General features: G+C 28.9%; 2 protein-coding genes across 25 annotated transcripts in view; one reads left to right on the top strand and one right to left on the bottom strand.

Annotated features, from left to right (window-relative positions):
- Positions 1–18524, top strand: part of LOC130671971 (basement membrane-specific heparan sulfate proteoglycan core protein) — a 133510-nt gene extending 114986 nt beyond the window's left edge. For 19 of the 24 annotated variants that reach the window (XM_057476133.1, XM_057476128.1, XM_057476134.1 and 16 more), the window contains 13 exons: positions 229–489; positions 593–859; positions 1865–2056; positions 2318–2593; positions 4039–4187; positions 4266–4573; positions 4652–5121; positions 6060–6225; positions 10665–11058; positions 11129–11528; positions 13056–13257; positions 13331–13681; positions 15791–16082. In XM_057476133.1, the coding sequence (XP_057332116.1) occupies positions 229–489; positions 593–859; positions 1865–2056; positions 2318–2593; positions 4039–4187; positions 4266–4573; positions 4652–5121; positions 6060–6225; positions 10665–11058; positions 11129–11528; positions 13056–13257; positions 13331–13681; positions 15791–16067 (3713 nt within the window). In that variant the 3' untranslated portion in view covers positions 16068–16082. Of the gene's footprint in view, positions 1–228; positions 490–592; positions 860–1864; positions 2057–2317; positions 2594–4038; positions 4188–4265; positions 4574–4651; positions 5122–6059; positions 6226–7726; positions 8400–10664; positions 11059–11128; positions 11529–13055; positions 13258–13330; positions 13682–15790; positions 16083–16366 lie in introns of those variants that run through there. The other 5 variants (XM_057476131.1, XM_057476135.1, XM_057476130.1 and 2 more) reach the window with 5 other exon arrangements.
- A 1239-nt stretch (positions 18525–19763) lies between these two features.
- LOC130671763 (protein-S-isoprenylcysteine O-methyltransferase) lies at positions 19764–24086 on the bottom strand. The gene is made up of 3 exons (XM_057475837.1): positions 23605–24086; positions 21960–22439; positions 19764–20978 (listed from the first exon to the last, which is right to left on the bottom strand). The coding sequence occupies exons 1-3, from the start codon at positions 23806–23808 to the stop codon at positions 20796–20798; spliced, it is 867 nt and encodes a 288-aa protein (XP_057331820.1). The 5' UTR covers positions 23809–24086; the 3' UTR covers positions 19764–20795.
- Between the last annotated feature and the right edge of the window lie 287 nt (positions 24087–24373).

Here is a 24373-nt window from a genome sequence, read left to right as displayed (position 1 = left end):
TCTGCAAAAAAATAATTTGTAAAGACGCAATAACATAATTAATTTTTTAAATGTTTAAAGACACTTTTACCCCACTATTAAAATGGTAATTTTATTTTGAAGTTTTTCATTAATTAAAATAAAGTATTAATTGTCCAAAAATAGTGCAGTGGCCACAACAGCAGTGATACCTCTACTCTATATCAGCATAAAAAATATCACTAAAAATTAATCTATTCTCTGCTTTAGCTCCACCAAGAATTGAATTGAATCCAAATCGACAAGTAGTAGCACCTGGTGAAAGCCCATCTATTGTCTGCACTGCAACTGGAGATCAGCCATTGAAAATAGAATGGGCTGCAATCGGTCGATCATTGCCGCGCACAGTAACTAATCATCAAGGTTTACTTCAATTCCATGGAATCATGTATGAAGATGCTGGAAAATATGTTTGTAAGGCAACTAATGATGCTGGTACTGCTGAAGCTGTAGCTGAAGTGTTGGTGAATGGTAAGTAAATGTTTTCAAATCCTGCGTGTAAAATTAATTAGGTACCAATAGCTAATGATTAATGATACTTATTTATTATTACTGTTTTTGTTTATTTTTTTAGAAAATACTTATGATGATGTTGGAGTGCGTGCTGTAGAACGAGATGTAAATACTCAGACAGGAAACTCAGTACGATTGCGATGTGAAACAAGAGATCAAGTGTCGATACAGTGGACAAAAGATGGACAACAACTGCCACCTAATGCACGAGTCAGAGACAATTATTTAGAATTAATGAGAGTCAGACCTGAAGATAGTGGCCGTTACATCTGTCAAATTCGTAATGCTCAAAGATTTTCGAGTGATTATGTAAATCTTCATGTTTCACGTAAGTAAAATAAAAAAACGTATTTTTATTTCATATATATTTTATTAGTAATTAATAAGAGATTTTTATAAAAAAAGAAAAAAAAAAGTAGTGTCTTATGCATCATGTGGAATCGATATTATACCCGATGTCTCGATGTATAGTTAAGTCTGCAAAAGAACGGGCTTTTCTCTCACTACTTGGCTACAATGAAGTCTATGAGTTTGCACTAACGCGCATGCGCAGTTACGGCTTAGTTGTAGAAAATACTGGGAGAACAGGTCCTTCTTTTACGGACTTAATTATACAATAGTTTATGTAATGAATGCACGAAGAAAAATGCCGTTACATGTCTAAAGTCAGCGGAGTATATCCCCACTCAATAATTAAAGCCAATAACTAATCTCTCTTATGACGTCACTTTGAATTTAGCTATCTTATTGGTCGTTTTCTTTGAAAAACATTTTTTTCGCGCATTGGTTAATATAAAAATGACTGATTTAATATAAATTAAATCACACTTTTGACCAATCAGAGAGAATTTATTTTAATATAAAATTTAATGCTGACTTTAGCCAATAAGTGGCGTATTCTTCGGCATAATTTACATAAAATATCTTAGTTGCTCATAATTTATATTTAGTTCTTTTAAAGTTTATTGTTATGAAATTTGAATTTTTTCTATTACTTTTCATCATTTTAAAAATTAAAAATTATTTAAATGACGAATATAAAATAAATTATTTAACTAAATTTTTTCATTCAGTATAAAGTATAAATAGTTTAAATAAATATATTCTATAAGATGATGAAAAGTCGTGTGATAATTATTTTTATGCCTCGTTTTGTTTTCAAATTTTATTTTAATATTGAATGGTTTGCTTTGCAATGATAATGAATAATGTTTAAAAAATAGTGTTATATTATTTAATTATGATGGGAAACGTGTGACAATGGCATCATCTCTGACACCATAAATTAATCTTTATGACTTGAAGTTATTTTATAACTCGCGTTATGATTTAGTTGTTTATTCGTTTGCGGATTGCATGCTACTATACCCTTCGGTACAATGCGCTAAGGGAGAGTTCCAATGCGGAAGTCAAGAATGCATTACGTTGGATAACATTTGTGATGGCTATGTTCACTGCAACGACGCTACTGATGAACGCTTCTGCCGCATCTCGCGAAATCGCCAATATCTTCAACGACGACGTGGTTTGTTTTGAGATTTTTGTGTCGTGTGTGTGTGTTTTTATTTAAATATATCTTCCTGTCTCTAGCTAATAGTGCTTTTTTGTTAGTTTAGTTTTATTATTTCTTCAAATTTATTGTATTATTAATATTGTTTTTATTTATTTTTTTTATCTACAAACTTGTCGATAATTTTAAAATTCTTTGTCACTTTTTAACATCCATTTATTTTTCATTTTAAATTATTCTTGGTGTTTAAATATAAATTTTTTTTAAATATTATAGAACCCGCTGGTCCTATTGTTCACATTGAACCATCTGCTGACATCGTAAATGTTGGAGATTCATTTGAACTACGGTGTGTATTTTCTTCACGGCATTCTAGTCGCCCGCGATACCAATGGTTCAGAGCTGACCGTGACCCACTGCCATCTTCCGCACAAGTTTATGAAGATAATTTGAGAATTAGTGATGTACAAATGCGCGACAGTGGTGTTTATAAATGCCGAGTTGATTCATCCGAAGGAGCATTTGAACAAGAATATAATCTTGTTGTTCAAGGTATTTAAAACGTTTAGTATTTTATATATTGTAATGATACACAGAAAAAATTCCCGGGTAAAAAGAATTATATATAATTATTCATATAATTATACATATAATTATGTTTACTTACTAATATTCAACCGGGTAAACCAAATTACATATAATTATATATAACTATATATAAATATAAATAATGGTTTTTTATATATAATCATATACATAGACACGTAAGTGTATAATTATATAAACTCATCCCATTTTACAGAAATGAGCTATAAAGGTGATGCATTCTAAAAGGCAAAGATTTCTTTTAATTTCTTTTTAATCCCTGGAAATTGTGTAAAATGTAAATATAATTGTATATAATTGTATGTATTTTTATTGGGCTATTTGTCACATATAATTGCATATAATTTTTTTTACCGGGGTATAAAATGCATCTATTCTATAAGCTCATTTTTCTACAATGACATGATTATATATAACTGTATGTAATTATTTACAATTACATATAATTATCTGTATTATATGTATGATTATATATAAAAAACCATTATATATGTTTATATATAATTGAGTTATATACATACATTGAGTCGTTTTCTATATATAATTATATGAAACTATATATTATTATATCTAATCTATATAAATACAATGATAGAAGTCTGCAGTTAAGCGCGCATCACGGAAAAACTACTCGATAGATTTCTATTCAGTTTTCTAAGTTTTATTTCTTAGACATTTGGGCCTTATCTAAAAAAAAATCATTGCGATATCTTCGTTTAATATAAAGTTATTGAAAGTTTAAGAAACAATGATTTCTATAAGCATTAAGTGTTCACTGATGTGTTTCCTTGCCTAGCGCGCATGCGTAGGAGAGGGAAAGTCTCTTCTACCTCTGCCTCATGACAAAGTTAGGGCCGACTGTTATGGGGCTATACTAGCCGGAATATTAACTATTGAATCTATCCTGTGGTTTTACCACTTACTTTTTTTTTACATAGAAAAGTGCCAGAGAATAAGAATATTTATTGATGTTCAAACGGTAAATGCTAGAATATTGATATCAATAATCAAAACAAAATATAGAGCCATCTAACATTACAAAATGCCCAGCGAAGCGGGCAGGTAGCAGCTAGTTATATATAATTAGATATGAGTTGCATATAATTATATATAACTTTTTTACCTGGGAAAGGATTTTTGGGCGCAAAAAATTTTTGTCTTTATTTTATAATACAATATTTTTCTTGTGCCAAGAAATTATTTTATTCTGTGTACACAAAAATTAAATTTTTTTAAAATAATATCAATAATAAAATCATTTTGTATTTTTTTCACTCACACAAATTATTTGATCTTTTTTGTAAGTAATATTAAAAGAAAAAAAAACTTACTAAATCATTAATAATAATTTATTTAAATACAAACATTAAACAAAAAAATTTAATGCACAGGTGGGGAAAATGATGAACCAGCAATCGAAGTAAAAAATGTGCCGTACGGTTCGAGTATTGAAATGGAATGTCGGGTCACTCTAGATAAACCGATTACCTACAAGTGGAGTAAACTCGGAGGTTCTCTTCCAATGTCAACAATAAATGACGTACGAGCTTACAAATTATCAAAATTTTTTAATTTTCAGTAAAATAATATTATTACAACTCGGTGCTTTTCTTTTCAGAACAAAATTCAATTAATTAAAGTCCGAGCTGAGGATGCAGGAACGTATATATGTAACGCATCAAATAATTTGGTGAGCACAGAAGTTCCAAAAGTTCTGGTAGTAACGGGAGTAGTACCGAGGTTCAATCAGGCACCGCGTAGTTACATCGCACTACCAACGTTACCAGATTCTTATCTTAAATTCAACATTGAACTGTCTTTCAAACCCGAAAATCCTGATGGAATAATTCTCTATAATGCCGAGTCTCCTGATGGTACCGGAGATATGATTTATTTATCGCTGGCGAATGGATATCCAGAATTCAGGTAAAAAAATAACATATATATTTATTTACTTATTAATTTCCATGAAATATATCTATATAAATTATTAATTTATACTAGATTTGATCTTGGCTCTGGCACGACAATAATTCGATCAAATAAATCTTTATCTTTGGGCGACTGGCATACAATCAAAGTACATCGCAATAGAAAAGACAGTCTTTTGCTGGTTGATGGCGAAGGTCCTTACAAGGCAGCGGCTTCAGGAAGAAAACAAGGACTAGATTTGAAGGAACCGCTTTATATAGGTGGTGTGCCTGACTCAATTATCATCAACGAACGAGTGGGAACGAATCATGTTGGTTTTGTCGGATGCATATCTCGAGTTGTTGTCAATGAAAAGCCACTTGATATTATTGGAGATGAAATTGACAGCGTTGGTGTGTCAACCTGCGACACTTGCACTGAAAATCCTTGTCATAACTTTGGTGTCTGTCAAGAAGCTCCTACTAAACATGGTTACATTTGTCTCTGTCGTACAGGATATAATGGACAGCATTGTGACAACGTTGGACAATCTTGTTATCCAGGTAAATGCTCGCTTTCTTTGAAAAAAATTTTTCTTTAAGATTGCAAAGGAACAAAATAAGTAAGAAATATATTTTACGAACGAAATACTTATTCAGAGTAAGTTTTCAATCGAAGATTACTGATAACGCTGATGTACTATCGTAGAAAAATGTTAATTAGTTTTCATAAAAATTTTCTTTTGAAATACTGGCATTTAAAAAAGATTACCTGACCGTTGATCCGAGGACAATTGATCCGCGACAATTAATCCGCGACAATTGATCCTTGCGACGATTGATCCGCCGATAAAAAATACCCACACACATATAAATGTGAAAAATTACGCCCTTTTTTCACTAATTTTGTGTGCGTGTAACATAAAAAATATACTCACTCACAAATTTTTCACATTTATATGTGTGTGGGTATTTTTTATCGGCGGATCAATCGTCGCAAGGATCAATTGTCGCGGATTAATTGTCGCGGATCAATTGTCCTCGGATCATCGGTCGTGTCACCTTTAAAAAAAGTTCGTGCAGGAACAGTGCGCATCTACATCTGCGCACACACAAAAAAGATTTCAAAGGAAGTGACCAATGATGAATTTTAATTTTTAAAAATAGTATATTACATACCGAGGAAGAAAAGTAGGACATTCCAATCCGTGTGTATAATTGTGCGGATTAGGATGTCTTACTTTTTTTTGTGATGTGTATAAAATTTTTCACCGACCTGCACCTGAAAGTTTAAATTTTTGCCTCTGTGGGAAGAACGGCGCATTCGCTAATTTTTATTATTTGTTTTCTCTTAAGAGAAAAAACCAACTTTCTTCCCTCTAATCATGGCGGGAATTTAAACTTTCGGTGCAGGTATGATGAAAAATATATTATTTTATAAAATTTTATCATTTCTTATTATTTGGACATATTAAAATATCTTATATTATATTTTATATCAGGTCTTTGCGGTAAAGGAAACTGCATTGAAACAGAATCTGGATATGAATGTTATTGTCCTCACGGTACTTCTGGACAGCATTGTGAGCACTCTAGTGAAATTCACCAGCCATCACTTCGTAACGACCGTTCGTTTTTAGCGTATCAAACACCTAAAGCTGTCAGACGGTAAGTAATCATTTCATAAATTATTATTACTGCAGTATTAACGTTAAATTTTACTTTCATTAAGTTGAACCCTTGAGTTTATTCACGTAGAATTTTGCTTCTTCTGTCTTATTATTTATTATTTGTTTTACTATTTCTGTACTTGTTGATAAGTAGTTATCTTATGTTACAGTTATCGTTATTAAAATTTTTTTGGGAATTTATAAATTTTATTTTACTTTATTGGTATAGAAGACAATATTTATAGAATAAAATTCTAGTTCCCAGTTTCCGATGTCATTTTTCGACATAATGATCTGAATGTATCCCTACCCAATAATCCAAATCAATAACTAATCTATCACCTTTCTCTCTTACGACGTAACTTTGAATTTAGCTACCTCGTTAACATGACCAAAATCTCTAGACTGCAAATGCGCATTTAATAAATCAGAAAGTATATTTTCACCATACCTGCATCTAAAGTTTAAATCCCTGCTCTGTTTAGAAGAAAGAAAGTCGTTCTTTTCTCTTATGAAATTATATACGCGGGTTGGAATGCCCTATTTTTCTCCCTAGGTGTATAATATACTATTTTTATCAATCAGTATTTATTTAAAGATCGGGATCTAAATATATGACAGTAAATTTTTAAGGAAATTGGGAATCAGATTATTTATTCTATATATTTAATCATTTAAAAAAATCTGTGTCTATTTCTTCACTATAAAAACAATAGAAATTATTGTCATTGTACATACAAATTAATGATAATATATCATTAAAATGAGTATTTATTTAACCATTAGATACACGGTAAGATTTTAATCTTAACCAATTTTAGATTTTTTAATAATTAACCAAGGGGTTATAATAATCAAATAAATTAATACTAATTGTAAAAAACAATCTCATTTGCTAACAAAAACAAAAAAAAATATGTTTGTAAATATATAATATAGTAAAATTAATATCTTTGAGAGCCGGTCACACAAGTACAGTTTTCATTGTCGGTCTAGACAGTAAGAGCTAAAGAATAAAAATTACATGAATATTCGGTTAAAAAAAAAAATTTCTTCGAGATTTCTACGATGTTTGAGTATACTCGGGTAAAAAAAATTATATATAATTATATATGATTATATGCAATTCATATCTAATTATATAACAGCCATATATAATAAGATACAATAATATGAAATTATACATAGAAAATGGCCCAATGTTATTATATAAAATTATATATAAGTATATATAATGTTTATTTATATATAATCATATAATCATATATGAATTATATGTAATCTATCTAATTATATGTAATCCATATATCATTAAGTATAGTAATTTGTAATTATATAAAATTATATATAAATATACATAATGGTTTTTTGTATATAAGTTATATATAATTATATGTAATTATGTTGGGCCATTTTTCACATATAATAATATATAATTGCATATAAATTTTTTTTTACCCGGGTATAAATAACTGCTAATATTAAAAAATTATTTTCAGGCCGGAAAAGAGAAATACTATTAAAGAGAAACGATCGCATGGTCGGTCATACTTGGCAAACCTTAAAAAATCACGTTCGAGGCATTCACATACAAAATCTGATGAGCTCGGCGTATAAATATTTTTTTTAAAAAAATCATTGCATTTTATTAAGTGAATCATGTTCTTGATAAATGCCAGATTTATTATTTATCTGCTTTTTTAACTGCCATAAGATCATAAATATAAATATATTATTACCGTGGTGCTATTATATATTATATACAATATAATTGCGTTTTACGAATTAATAAATTATATTAGAGCCTTTGTACAGCTTTCAATCGTTATAATTTTTAATAATCAACGCCTTAAGTCATTTACAGTAATTAATTAAAAAGAATATACTATTTCGTTGAGTCACTGCCGAACGCATTAATTATTATAGTTCTGTGTTAAAGCTTATGGTTATACTATATCAAAATATAAACATTACTCATTAACTTCGTAATAAGTGTATAAACAGACAAAAAGGATGAAAAATTTTATATTATACTATTTTATTTGTACTTATTATTTTATGCATAAAATTTTAATGATATTATGAATGTTTTGCTACCTAAAAATAGACATTATGTTAATTATAAGCCAATAAAGTTTGACATTATAATCTCATCAATTTTTTATTTTTATTTCATGTACCTGAAGATCGCAACGTTTTTCGCGCAACGAAAATTAAAAAAATTTATGTAGTTTGACTGCTTCAGGGGTAGTTGGGGGTGGCCTGAAAATTTTGGCTGACGTGCAAAACATTTCGGAAATCTCGATCTAGTAGATCTTTTACTTTCCATTTTTTTATTTTCGTTTCACGAAAAACGTTCCAATCTTCAGTTACATTTTATTTCTGTATTATTGTTTATGTTTTTAATTTTATTTCATACACAGACATTACTCTCTAAATTTAAATCAGTGAGAAATCCACTGGTTTATTCAGTGAATAAAATAATCACTGATGAATCAGTGAGGTTAACACTTGCGCACTGGTAAACCAGTGATAATTGGGTTCACTGATTCAAACCAGTGCGAAATTTAAGTACCTCGAGTGTCCGTTGTCAACAGCGACCTATGATTAGTTATACCAAGTTATCCATAACCTGATGTTTGTTTGTTAATGACAATTGAATTAATTAATAGATTTTAAGCCAAATTGTGGCCCTATTATTGCATTTTCTATTTTACATAAATTATATTATGTTTTTAATTTAAGCTATCCTCCGAGCCTTGATAATTTTTATAATTTAATCGACCATTATATTTGTAAAATTTCGAAGATAGCTCAAAGTGCAGTTTCCTTCTTCCACATTACTTTGAATAATTTTAATACAGTTGATGTAATAAGAGTTTAATAGAGTACATTCGCGTAAATATGTTTTTAATTTATTTATTTTGGGTAAATAATCATGCCCTATATGTATAAATTGAGTTATAATGAAAATTATATCAGCTCACTGTTGAATCAGTGAAACTCACTGATGAATCAGTGGAAATTCTCACTGCTAAATCAGTGACTACGCCCACCATTAAAATTCACTGAGTTTACCAGTGAAGTTCACTGAGTAACCAATGGGATTAAATGGCCGCCAAGACCACTGGTCGAATCAGTGAGTTTTACTAGTAAATCAGTGAGGTTTTACTGGCAAACCAGTGAAATTCCACTGATTCAAATTAAGAGAGTAGAGTCATAAAAAATACGAACTATTTTTTAAACAGGAGATACCATAGATTACTTTGTATCACTTCACGATGAAAGCAGTTGTAGTAACAAAATAATAAATTTAAAAAAATTGAAACAGTAAAAATAAATTATTATTATAATGCTTACATTTATCAAAGTGATTAAAAGTAATCTTATTAATTAGTGTATTATTTTTTATTTTATGTTGATATTTGTATTTGTATATTATGAACTTTTGTACATATTTATGTTTATGGGTTTGTATTATTTCTGTTACTATTATTTTTATTGTTTAATTAGTCGTTACCATGATATTTTTTGGCAATAGAAAATGCACATAAATTCCTGCACCAAGAAGAGATATCTACTGGTTCGTAATTAAAAGATATTAGTTGGGTAAACTAGTAATTTTGAATACTATTAAACTAACTGTGTAATGATAAGCAATTTTCATACTAACTCGTAATATTAAGAAATTTTAACTTGATAATTTCCTAACAAATATTTTTTTGCACACCTCAAGCGCGAACGGGTGCTTTACGATCGAAATTATTTTTTCGACTGATTCACTCACGTGAAATCATCTCTACACTTTTTTTATTACACTAAAATGGATTAAATTGTATACTAGTACAAAGATAATTTATTAAGAAATAATTTCGACCCGGTATCTAGTCGATTCATTATTCCATTGATTTAAAATTAATTATTTTAATTCAAGAAACCAGTGCTGTCAGTTATTGCGTATGAACTTTTGGAAATACGATTACTTTTGAAAAATATTATAAATTGGCATAATTTTTTTTTAGTACCTTTGTATCTTTTGCTACAAGAACCCTATGGAAAATCACTATCTAAATCCTTTTTGTTTAATTGTAATTACTAAAAAACTTAAAGCCGGTAATTCATTAAAAATTTAGCTGCCATTTTTTATTTTTATTCTTTTCTCCACAAACTACTGGCAGCAGCACTAGTGATAGTAGGAATAAAAATTGAAAAGCGACATCTACGAAAAAAGCGGGATATTTAAAAAAATTTGAATAATAAAAATTATACTGAAAAAAAAAAAAACTAAAAATAAAATTACCAGTATAAAAGTTAAATAAAAATTAAATAAAAAAATATTATGAGCGATTGAGGTGTGCACTTTTAGATTTTCTAACATTTTCTTTTTTTAAAACTTACAATCATACATAAATATTAACACAATTTTATGTGCAATAGGTTCAAACTGACAATGAATTTCAACCCTTCGGATAATGGAGATGGTATTTTGATGTATTGCTCGCAAAGTGATGAAGGACACGGTGATTTTATTGCCCTTGTTATCAAAGACCGACTCGTTGAATTTCGCTTTGATATTGGGTCGGGAATGGCTGTGGTACGATCCAATTACGTAATTCAGCCTGGAGTTTGGACTCGGGTTACTCTTAACCGCGACTTCAAAGATGGAAAATTGTCCGTAAATGGCGAACCTTTGGTTGAGGGGCGAGCTCCTGGAATAGCGAGAACTATGACTCTTAACACTCCTATGTACATTGGCGGTGTCAATAGAAGTCGGATAACTATTAACACTAAAGTTGATGTCATTCGAAGTTTCCACGGATGCATTAATGAAGTAAATTATTTATTTTTTTTTAAATATCTTTTTTAATCAAAAAATTTGATATAAAAATATTTTTATACAGCTCGAAGTATCTTCGTTGAATCTACATCTTCTTAAATCCACAATCGATTCATCGACAATCGATGAATGCAAAATTTCGTCAAATCCTTGGCGAATAAATACGACAATTTCCTCAACTTCTGAAACTATGACATCTACTTATTTTCCATCAATCGCGTCAATAGACGAATATGATTCTTGTAGTTTGAAACCATGTGTTCATGGGATTTGTCAAATTTCTAGTAATTTCTATGGCTATTCTTGCACATGTGAATACGGATATGTGGGAATCAATTGCGAAAATATATTGAAGCAGTGTGAATTATTATCTCCTTGTAAAAACGGAGGAACATGTACAGATTTTCAGGGCCCGTATAAATGTGACTGTCCACTAGGATTCAGCGGAAAAAATTGTGAAAAACGTAAATATTTAAAATAATTTTATCGAAAAATAATCGCCCTGGTTAAAAACTCCGATTGGAAAATTCTAATCGGATTTAAGGGGACCACTAGTGTGACCGCCTGAAAAAACGATTATTTTAGGGAATTTTTTTAAAGATTTTTAAAAACTACTGCATGGAATGTTTCAATGTTTTAAGGATATATTTGTAGATATATAATGAATACAAGATAAAATTTTTGAACCCAAAAATTCAAAATTCAGTGAGTTATTCACAATGTCCCAACGCCGAAAAAAAAGTCCCCCTAAAAAACTATTCGATATGCACGAGAAATTGTAGTAGGGGAGGAGGGGGCAAAGTAGGCCCCTCAAAATTTTCTATACGCCAATAAATTCGGGTGGATAATAAGCTTATCGTAATTTCTTATATAACAAAGGCTAGAATAGACCACCAAATCTGTTCATTAAATATAATGTATTAAGAAAGTTAAAGATAGTAAAATTAAGTTTTAAAGTTACATCGCAGCAGACTGTTAAAATGACTTTTATATTATTAAAATAGAATCGTTTTATAATTATTTGCAAATATCACACGTGTAAAGAATAAAAAATATCAAATCCGAAATTTTTTGGAGGGTCCACTTTGCCCCTAATTTTCGATTTTTCAATTTTAATGGGCGCAGCATAATGAAGTGAAAATAAGTATCAAGGGTCTAAAAAGAAGTAAACGCGTAAAAAAAATTAATGATTATAATTATTTTCCTTAAGGGGCCCACTCTGCCCCCCTCTTCCCTATATTATTTTTGAAGGTATATACTATCGAAATATGCAAAAAAAAAATTGATTTTTCAAAATTTTACACTAGTGGTCCCCCTTAATTGCTCTCTTAAAATGAATCAGTGAAAAGTGCTGCAAATCAGTGAATATTCACTGCATAAACAGTCCCAAGTATACTTATTCAATCAGTGGTATACTTGGGACTGTTTATGCAGTGAATATTCATTGATTAGCAGCACTTTTCACTGATTCATTTTAAAAGAGTGGAAATTTCCGATTAACTTTCAATTAGTTTTAATTGGCTTTAATCGGAAAGTTCCGATTGAATCCGATCAAAAGTTAATCAGAAATCAGAATGCTAATCGCTAAAAAAAAGTTATTATTTTCCGATTGAATCTGATTAAAAAATTTCAATCGAATTTATTCAGAATCAGTCAGAAAATAATTGAAAAAAAATTATAATTTTCCGATAAAATATTTCTATTGGATTTAATCGGAAATTAATCAACAAATAAATTCATAAATTCGATTGAAATTCAATCGGATACTTAAGACGCTTTCTAGCAGTTCTGATTGAACGTTTGTTTGCGATTGGATCTTATAGAAATCCTATAGAGTTTCGATCAGAATTAATCGGATTTAATCGGAGTTTGTAATCAGGGCAAATAATCATCTTATTGTCGGTTATATCACGTTATAATTCCAAAAAAATAATAATAGTTAAATTAATAACGCGATATCACTAGAATTGTTATTATTATTTTGATTTCAGCGATCGAAATAGCTTATGATGTATCGTTTCGAGGTGATGGCTGGCTAGAACTTGATCATTCGGTAATGACTCATGACGAACAGCGCGAAGTTCTTGGATTTGAAATTTCAACGAACAAAAGTAATGGTTTGATTATGTGGCATGGTCAAATTCCAACAAACTTTAATCCTGATGATTATGTTGCGCTCGCAGTTGTTGATGGGTATCAAAATTAATTTCATAATTTAACAAAATTATTCTTTACAACAAATAATCATTAATAAAATATACTATAGATACATTGAATATCAATACAATTTGGGTTCTGGGCCAGCAGTGATTCGTGTTCCAACTCAGCGAGTAGATGATGGGGAACGGCATAGAATTATTTTGAAACGACAGGGAAGCGATGGAAGTATAGAATTGAATGGAGATCATACTGAAAGTGGAGTAAGTGATGGTCTTCAACAGATTCTAAATACACGTGGTAACGTGTATTTAGGAGGTGTCCCAGATTATGCTATGACGTATGGGAAATATCATGATGGATTCTCCGGATGTATTTATACGCTCGAAGTGCAAGATTCTGGCGCTATTTACATTGGAGATAAAATGGTTAGGGGTAAAAATGTTGCCTCTTGTACAAAGTAAGTTAAATATCTAATTTTATAAATGAATAAATATAAATATATGTTTATAAATAGATGAGGGTAATAAATAATAAGTACACTGTTAATTAGATAATTTTCTTTATTCAATACTCTGCGAAGTATTGGTATGAATATTTTATGGAGTATTGAATAAATAAAATTGTCCAATTACCTGTAAAAATATTATTTATTTATTTAATATGGATGAGAATATTAAATTTGTTAAAATTAAGTATTAATTTTTTAAATTTGTTGGTCTCTATCAGAATAATATGAATTTTTATTGAAGTAAAATAATAGTACATTACGTAACGAGAGGACTAATAGCCATTATTCGTCAAGCGCAATGGCTTTAGCACGGAGGCGTGCGCGCACGACTGTCAGTCCAGTCACTAACTTCTGAAAATTTTTTTATTGTGGAAAAATTTGGGAAAATCATTTATTTGAACAATAATTAACATATTTTAGATTGAGACAAACAAATTTGAAAAATTTGAGTATTCATTGTCATCCGAATATAAATATTAGGGGTGCGTGAACAGTTCGAACTTGCGAATTATTCCTGTCGAATTTAATTGAACTCGGAAAAAAAAACGGATCTTAAAATTTAGTTATAATTACTATGTGGGAAGTAATCCTAAACCGTTAGTGGATCTGATAGATTTTAATTTTGGCATAAGTAAAAAATGACTATTCCATAAGTAGAAGATACAAACACTTAGTAAAAAATACAAACGCTTAGTAATTTTTGATTTATGATAGCATATTTTACTAATCACATCGGAATGCACCCTTATTAATTATTCTTATTACTTGCGCGGTAAATTTAAATATTTGAAAAGTAAATTATTAGAAATTGGAGAAAACTAAAAATGGTACGTCAAAATAAAGTGGCGGCAGAATATGATAGAAAAATATTTAAAAAATTAAAAAAAAAAACACAAGTAGTTGAACAAACCTTGGTGGGGAAATATTATGCAGAAGGGTGTCCCAATATACTTGGAGATTTAATTTAAATTGCTCCAAGTGTATTGCAGCTAAAAAACGTCACTTAACTGCTATTTCCCACCAGACGATGCCAGATGATGTTGTTCAGGAACTTGGAAGTTACCCTGATTAAAAAAAATGATTAAAAAGTATTTAAAATGATTTGTTTTTTAATCATTTTAAATACTTTTTAATCCTTCAAATCATTTCTAACCCTGTCTCTTATGGACATTTAACGAGTGAAATCATTTTTAATCATTTTTTTTAATCAGGGTATCAGCATCAGCAACTCGCATCACTTTACACTAGCACTGAACACTCGACACTTAACGACACCACAGACACTTTGCACAATTTAAATTTTACAAACACTGCACATTTTAATTAAACAATCACTATGAGCAATAAATTTTATGGATAATTCCGCGAATTAACTGCAATACTGTGTTTCAACTTAAACGTAAAGAAGGATCTGGACCACTACTGCCATTCTCAATGATACTGACTACCGCTATTGGATCGCCAGTTGATACAAAGCAATCGATTTTGCAACCATTAGATTGCCCCCACTCTAGCAAAAATTTGAACGTTGAATACAGTGACGCGCAGCAGCGCCAACTTGACGCGAAATTTCAAAATTGAATTTTAATAATTTTATTAAAATTTATTTATGGCAATAATTATATTAATTAGACTACAAAATATGCTCGAAAATTTTTATTTTCATCAATAATTTATTAATTATTCTCATTACTTACGCGGTAAATTTAAATATTTGAAAAATAAATTATCAGAAATTGGAGAAAACTAAAAATCGTACGTCAAAATAAAATGGCGGCAAGATATAATAGAAAAATATTTAAAAAATTAAAAAAAAACACGCAAGTGTTACATACAGCTGATCGCAGCGCATTTCGAAATGCATTCTTGATTCAAATCGAGTAATTAGAGAAGTTACAAATAATTCGAAAAGTTTCGGACAGTTCTAAAATTGCCGAATAATTTGAAAAGTTACGAATAAACTGAGAAGATTCGAGCCCGATTCGCACACCCCTAATCAACATATAAAATTCTATACATATGTATTCATAACAATAATATTTTCATGCTGCGAATCAGAGTGAGGTGGAATCCATCTTCATTAGTGTTTACAGAAATAGAGTCTGACGGATTTGACGACTTCGAACCACCTCCTCCTGTGAATATAATCCATCCAAAACCCGCAATAAACTTTGCTTCTCGCAATTTCAAAGTCCTATACCCTATTATTATTATTGTCCAAAATCCTGTACAATTAATGACTGATTTGATTATTGGATTAAAAATACAACGCGGTATTTGTAGACTGCTTTTAAATATAGTTTTAGTAAATTTGTTAAAGTGCTGTCTTTATTGAACGTTAATGATTGACTAGTTTTATTATAAAAAAAAAAATTATATGACTATTTTCTTCTAAAAAAAAGTAATTCCATTGTCGGAGTTCTTGTAAATTTAAATAATTTGTTAAATGTTAAAAAAAGAAAGTAATTTGTTATGTACTTGATCAAAAATCACATGGAATCATACAAGTTATTAGAGGTTTGTTGCTACATATTTTAATAGTATAACTATATAATACTACTAATATATTAATATATGATTACTTCTAATGACGAAGTAAACTATACCTTTAAATGACAGTAAATTTTTTTTCAGCAATTCAAATTATTTAACCAACGATCTTCCATCGCGAGGTGATCTTGGAGGTGTAAAAAACATTACCGGATTTGCTTAATAATATTTTAATCGTACCTACCAATTGGTGATTAGATCCGTATAATGAATTCATTATTTAAAATGAAATATCATTGAAAAGACTAATGCTAACTATGCGCATATCAAAATAATCTACATATTTCTTCAAATAAATAAAATTACAAATTGATAATCTTTGCAATTACAGTGCAAATACTTTTTTACATGAATCGTACATAGATTTAGGCATTAAAATTAAAAAATAATATAAACAATTAAAATTTTGCATTTAGTTAGCTAATTTAATGTAAGGGAACTAATGGATTTTTTTTTTACTAATTTATATATTATTTCAAAATGAAAAAATGCGTGATAAATACCTCTTATTAATGTGTAATGATATTTTATGTAACTCATGCCGAAGAATGCGCCGCTAACTGCCTAAAGTCAGCGTTAAATTTTATATTAAAATAAATTCTCTCTGATTGGTCTAAAGTGTGATTTAAAATATATTAAATCACTCATTTTTATATTAAACCTCTGAATTCGAGTAAAATGGGCGGAGTATATCCCTACTCAATAATCTAAGCCAATTATCTATCACTTTTCTCTCTTATGACGTCACTTTGAATTTAGTTACCTTATTAACATGACGAAAATCTCTAGACTGCACATGCGAATTCAATTAATCAGTACACGCATGTTTAGATCAAGGCAACGTCAGCTTAATTTTATAACCTTACATATCTTCATTAATTGATACGACACACAGGATTCTCTTCTCCGTAATGTGACTTTCCATAGTGTTACTTTTTCTCTAAATTTAACAAGATTCTCCCTAATGTTAACAATCTTGTCTCCCACTACGCATTTTTTGTGCGACCAATCAAAATAAATCTCAGTGGCGGGCAATTCAAATCTTCCACATGCACCTTCATCATTATATACGATTCTCTTATTAAAAGAAGCGATTTAAAACGATTTGCAATGTTAAATGCCCATAAGAAGGGCGATTCAAAAGTATTGGTATGGTGCCCTAGCGGATCCGAATTACTGTAAATTACAGTAATTACCTTTTTTAATAATAATATAGTAAATTATTATTATAACTCCGACTGTATGACGCTAACTTCAGACCTTTAATGGCGTTTTTCTTCGTGCATTCATTACATAAACTATTGTATATACATCTAGTGGCATCGAGTATAATACCGATTCAAAAGATGTATAAGATACTATTATATTGTTTAACTTTATCATGATTTATATAAATATATTTATATAAAATTTATTTCCAATGTTTTTTTTAGAATTCTGAAAGTATTGAAAACAATAATCGACCAATTATATAACAAAGCTTTTGATATTATAATAAAGAAAAAACATTTTTTTGACGTACACACTTTTTACATGAACGATATAAATGAATATTGCATAAAAAATGAATACAATTTGAATAAAAAATTGTATTGATAATTGTTTTTGTTTTCTGATAAGAAACAAAGTGGAAAATGCATGAACAGCAGAAAAAAACTTAACCATTTTTAAAGTTTATATAATTACTAATAATGTATAATTATAAATTAGTATATTTTGCTACAAAGTGAGAATGAGCTTCAAAACTTGGGGGTTGATGTCACTTGTCTGCAGCTCGTGATGTCAATGCAGACTTGTTGTTAAAAGATCATCCTCACTCAGCAGCATACAATAGTTTTCTATAAATCGCAAGAGAACATTGTAATTTTTTTCAAAAGAGAGAACCACAATATATAAAACATCTGCTATTTGTAGTCATGCTAGTACTGATACAACTAGACTGATCACAGTCTTGTTGATTTTTTTTTATTAACAAAATAGGAGAGAATATGCGTCGAAGCCTATTTAGCTTCAGGATTATTGATAACATTTATTATTTTGTGGTGCTTTCCTTTGACAGTCCAAATGCATTTTCCTTGCATGAGCTGCGAAAAAATATATATTTGACAATATTATAGATAGACAATGTATTATTTACTAATTTGATAAAACATAATTATGAAAGTAAACGATGAAAAAAATGAAAGTGTAGTGTATGTACTGTTGAATGTATAAATTATGTGAATTGAAATGACAATAAATATAATTTTGATATAAAACAACATGTTATTTAAAGTATCACTTTTTTATTTATCCCCAAAAAATATAATTGTTCTCTACTTGAAACAACCCTGCTTAAAAAATCCGCTAGATTCTTATAGCTGTATGTATAAGGCCCTATACTTAGCTACAATACTTCTCATAGAACTCATTCATTCTTGTAAAATTTCTTTAGGAATTTTTGAGAATTTATTGGATTCTATGAGATTTTCTAAACAGGGAAATTGACCTTCGTTTCATTATTTTGAAAGTTTTATTTAATCCTATAACGGGTTATGAATTTATTTGTAATGCTACAAACATGTACTTAAGAAAAATATTTAGTTCATATGTAATAAATCATATGACAAATTACTACTCAAGACACCTCATCACAACCCAAATTTAATGAATTCTACAGAAATTTGCACAAAATTACATACCAAAGACAATCTTACAACAGCCCAAGTAACACGTGTTTCGGCGAGAGTCTCGAGTAAGTATATTGAGCAAGACCCCTAGCTGCTAGTGTCTTTTTTCACGTATGTGTCTTTTGCAAAATCGTGTTTCAAGAAACCTATGCCAAGATTTGTGTATGTCTTGCTCATGGTATCGTACGTAAGAATATTAAAGATATCTTGAACGGTGCAGTGAAAAAGTGTCTGACGCATTTCTTGCAGCAGTAACTTACAGTAGGTACTTACGCATGGCTTGCTCAAGATCTGCTCAAAGCTCAAGGTCAATTTTGAGCTTTGAGCAGATCTTCATCAAGCCATGCGCAACTATTTTCAACTATAGTCTTCCGCCAGAATTGAGTTATAATCTGGCACAAATTTCTTGTCTAAGGCTTGCACTAGTCTTGCAATTTAAATCTGGTTACAAGTATCTGCAGCAGGACACATAGGTAGGAAAAGACACTAACGTCTATCGAACTTGAGACCAGGCTTGCTCAAGCCTTGAATAAGATTGTTATATGGGTAGTAAGATTATTTTAAATCGATACAGAAATTCTATAGAGAGTTTATACAAATTCTTGAATTCAACATTTTCTTTTTGATTTAAGATTTATGGTCGGTAAGTAAGAAAGTCAATCTGTGTCATCGGGATCTGGGTGATTGATTTTGGAAACCTCAACGCCAGCGTAAGCTACGGATAATTCCAGTACTTTAAGGGGATATTTTATTCTTTTGGCGTATGAAATGGATGTGTTAATTATAATTTTAGTTTTTTAATTAAAAAAAATAAAATGAGCCATCGAAGTTGTTGGGTTTTAAGTATTTTATTTGGTATTTTTTTATTGATCGTACTTATCTCTTGTTAGCTGAACTGATAACAATATATAATAAGAATTTATGAAACTTTTCATTAGCTTTTTATATACATAGAGTTTTTTTAAGATCAAAAATTATAATTTTTAATGCGCACTTTATTAAGTTACATGTTATGATTTATTTAATAGAGTAGATTTATATGATTTAGCTGATTAACACTTAATATATACATATATATCATTTAATTGGACAAATATATTTTACAAAATTTTTATTGCAAGACTACCATTTCTATTTTATGCTCTCAATTTAAACTCACACTTACAATAGTAAATAAAATCGGAACTTCAGTTATTTTTGTCCATGTTTTTTTTTTTTACAAACAAAACTCCAAGTGCAAAATAAAAAAAAGGCTCGACTCGTTACTCTATTATCTAGTAGTAAATCTTTTATTTAAAAAATAGTATTATATATAAATATATTAATGTGTTCAGAAATGTTTAATTATTTGAAACTGAATAATTTATACCGATGGTATTATTGTAGCAAAAACTATAGCACTTTGAAAAATGATTCCCATTTACGCCCGTGTATAAGAACGAACTTTGAAAATTTATTTATCGAAAATGGTGTAGTGAATCGATTTGAAATTTTAACAGTGATCCTTTTTTTTATAACTCTTTCGATAAAAAAAATTTCAGAATTTTGGTATTATTTCGAAAATCGGTATCGAACCTCCTTAAGAGGAAAACGTGTAAGTCTTCATTTACTGAATAAGTGCAACAACATGCTGCCGTTTATCTTCGAGAATGACAGAGCTAAAAGACAGAACTCTTTAAGAGAATATATTATCAAGTGATCAATTATAAAAAAACTCAATTATCTTCAATGAAATAACTAATAAGTTTTTAAATCTCTGCAAAAATCGCGAGCTGTAAAAATACTGCAGATATATATATATAGAATATTAACAATTTATACACAAGAAATTACACCATTGTAAGCTATGTGTTGATTTTATATCCAGAAATAAACGGCAACCCCGTTCCAACCATCTCTTGATATTTAATATAATCTTCTCCGAAAAAGTTTAATAATGTGATTTCTTCCAAGATCACTCGGTTGTGAAAAAATTGCCAGGATGCAATAGCATAAGCCACGAAGCAAACTGGGTTCTTAAGTATTAGCTAGAAAAAATTGTTAATTATTTATAAGGTATTATTTATTAATTAAAAATTAAGGGTATTCTTAAACAGTGTCCTCACTTTTTAAAAATATTGAATTACTTTTAACTGTCGTAGCCATGTTAATATTTTATTAATTAATTAAAACAAAATTAAAGCATTGATTGAAAAAAAGGACAATTTTGCCGAGATATAAAATTATTTAAAAATTACTTGCAGTTGTTATCATTCAGAAGTTGAACAAAATTTAACGAGTAAATTTTAGCTTAAAAAATTAGAGAATTCTAATTATAAAATTGACATGAAGATTTTACTGATATTTATTATTTAAGAAATTTCATTTAACTCCCAATTGATATCAACTGTAATTAATTTCTTTTAAATCTACATCTCGGCAAAATTGTAACTGCATTTTTTTTTTTTTTAAATTATTGATTTAATTTATTTGAAGAGAATTCTCAGACCGTATTAAAATTTTATTTATGAATTACAAAACAATTTAAGTATTAATTACAAAAAGACACGCAGGCACAATTTTGCTGATATAGATTTTTAAAAAAATTACTTACAGTTGTTATCAATTAAGAGTGAACCGAAATTCGGTAAATAAATTCACCCTAAAAAATTTGACATTTAAAATTATAATGTTGGCATAAAGATTTTACTGAAACTTATTTTCCAAATTTCTTTCAACTCCCAATTGATATCAACTGTAAAGAATTTTTTTTAAAAATCCGTCTCGAAATTGTAACAGCGTTGCCCGTTTTTTAAATTAATGCTTTAATTTTTTTAAAATTAATTATCAAAATTATAATAGGTCATTACAATTGAAAGTGATTGAATATTTTCAAAAAGTGGGGAGCACTGTCTGATCATGCCCTTAATTAATTATTTAAATTTTAATACGGTTATGACAGTTCAAGATCATTGAATATTTAATAAAGATGGGGGTATTGTCTGCGAATTACTTCAAGTAATAGTTACCTGAGTACCAATTGACCAATAAAACCATCCAACATAACTTGGATGTCTAGATAGTCTATACACTCCATTAGTAACGAGTTTGTGAGTTTCGGATTTTTCCATTTGTACAAGATGATTGAAATTATCTCTAGCAGTAAACATGGCCAGCTTTCTTACAATTTCTCCGCAGATACAAATTGTTAAACCAGCGTAAGAAATAAAATCAGGAGATTTTATATCAGGAAAGTAATATCTTTCAATTAAAAATTCAACCCAACTGGAGCATGCCGCTATACTATAAGCTAAGCTATGATTAAGGATAAAACTATCAATCGATATCGCTTTGGGGTTCGTCCAAGCGATGCTCAAAAATTCTGAAAAATGGAAAGTTGACAAAACGGATGCATAAATTCCAAAACATCTCCATGACAATGGAGCTGAGAAATAAATAATAATTCCAATTCCAAAAATATAACCGAGAAATGCTGATCTCACTGCAATCTAGAATAAGTAAAATAATTATGGTAATTAATATGATCCTGGTTAGCAGCCAATTAAAAATTTTCGGATTTTTTCTTTTTAACAAATCAATTACAAAAAATAAAAAAATGCACTTGTAGAAAACTAAAAAAACTACGAGTGCAATTTTTTAAAATATTTTTTTTTTCATAAGGTAGAAGCTCCTATACCCGCTCAATACCATTAGTCGCTCACTTTAATTGTTTAAGGCGTTTTTTTATAATTTTTATTAAACAAAATTACAACTAAAAATATGATTATTGATAAATAATTATTTGTGAATCTAAATATATTAAAATATGATGTATCAAATTATTTTATAATAGATTATAAATTTAAATTAAATGACTGTTTTCAAAATCGCGCTCAGCCGGGCATTTTTTACTTTAACATTCATTCGTTAGATTAAATTTAGGCTACGTCAAATTTTTTAAGGATTGTTATAACTATATCTTATTAAATACATTTTTAAAATTCATGAAATTTTATATTATGAAAGAATAAAGTAGTATAATTTATAAATTATTGTCCCAATCAATAAATTTATCATAGTTTGATTGATATTTTCTTTGAGCGACAATAGGGCCATGTGTTGGTCGAGTAATGGTACATCACAACTTTTAGTGAGCGACTATGGGTACACTCAAGGACCTTATTTAAAAAATTAATAATAATTAATTATCAACATTATTCTTCAAACTTAAATTTTATTCTAATACTCGAAACTTCAAAAAATAATGATACTGAAGTAAGTCGACGTCTAATAATTTTTGGATTTTTTTTAAGCGAGAAATTATAAAAAAAAAAATATTTGAAAAAATTGCACTTATAGTCTTTGAAATTTTCTACATGTGCATATTTTTAGTTTTTTCTTTTTCTCCAAATTTAATTGGTAAAAAAAAATCAAAAAATTTTTAATTGTCTGCTAACTTCAGGGTCGTAAAAAATAACTTTAAAAAAAATATTGTTCTTCATTTTATTTATTAATTTATATTGAGTGATTTAATCTCACTCCAATGAAAAGTGAGCGGGTATAGGGGCTTTCACCTTGATTTATTTTTTCTAGAAAAATTCAAAAATTATTTGACGTCTGCTAACTTCAGTACCATGTAGTTAATAACAAATTGAAATAGAAAAAAAAACTCACTTGATATAAAAATCCTTTGAACGTCAGGAATAGTAATATATTTAAAAATCCATATTGAAATAAATGAATTAACCAGACATTTATCAAAACTTCATGAATGTAAGAATTAAATTCAATTCGTAACAAAATTTCTGGTATCGTTGCAATAATTATGGAAATAATAAAACATCCTAAGCCAATTTTTCCTTCACGACACAGTACCATTTTAATTACGCCGCATTTATTAGATTATTATAATAAATTTTAAATCTTTAAACAAAACCACTAATTATGGTGTTAATTTCATAATTTGTATTATTTCTTTGTGCCAAAGTATTTACATTTACTTAAATTAATTTATGTAGAACAAACATGACTAGTATGGTTTCGAGTGTTTAACACATGTTTATATATTTACTTTAGACTTCGGATTTGTGTCATTTATGTATAAATAATATTGATAATCACACAACCATGTGCCATGTTTTGAGTTAGGTTAAAAAAAGGTTACTTCACACAAAATAAACAATTTATTTGTTCGTGCAATGTGCAGAAGGCTTAAAGATAGAATTGGGAACTGAAACATTGATGAGAGTAAATGTAAATGGAGCAGACGTGAGACACTTTATAAATTTTAAATAAATAAATAAATTAAAATAATGAAATTTAAAAACATGTGTGTACTGATTTTTAAATTTCACAAAACACTTGCGTGTTTTTTTTTTTTTTTGTAATTTTCTAAATATTTTTCTATTATATTCTGCCACCATTTTATTTCGACGTGCGATTT

Source organism: Microplitis mediator, chromosome 7, assembly GCF_029852145.1.
Source record: "Microplitis mediator isolate UGA2020A chromosome 7, iyMicMedi2.1, whole genome shotgun sequence".
NCBI lineage: Eukaryota > Metazoa > Arthropoda > Insecta > Hymenoptera > Braconidae > Microplitis > Microplitis mediator.
Note: the sequence above shows the minus strand (reverse complement) of the source record. Positions and strands in the feature narration are given on the sequence as shown.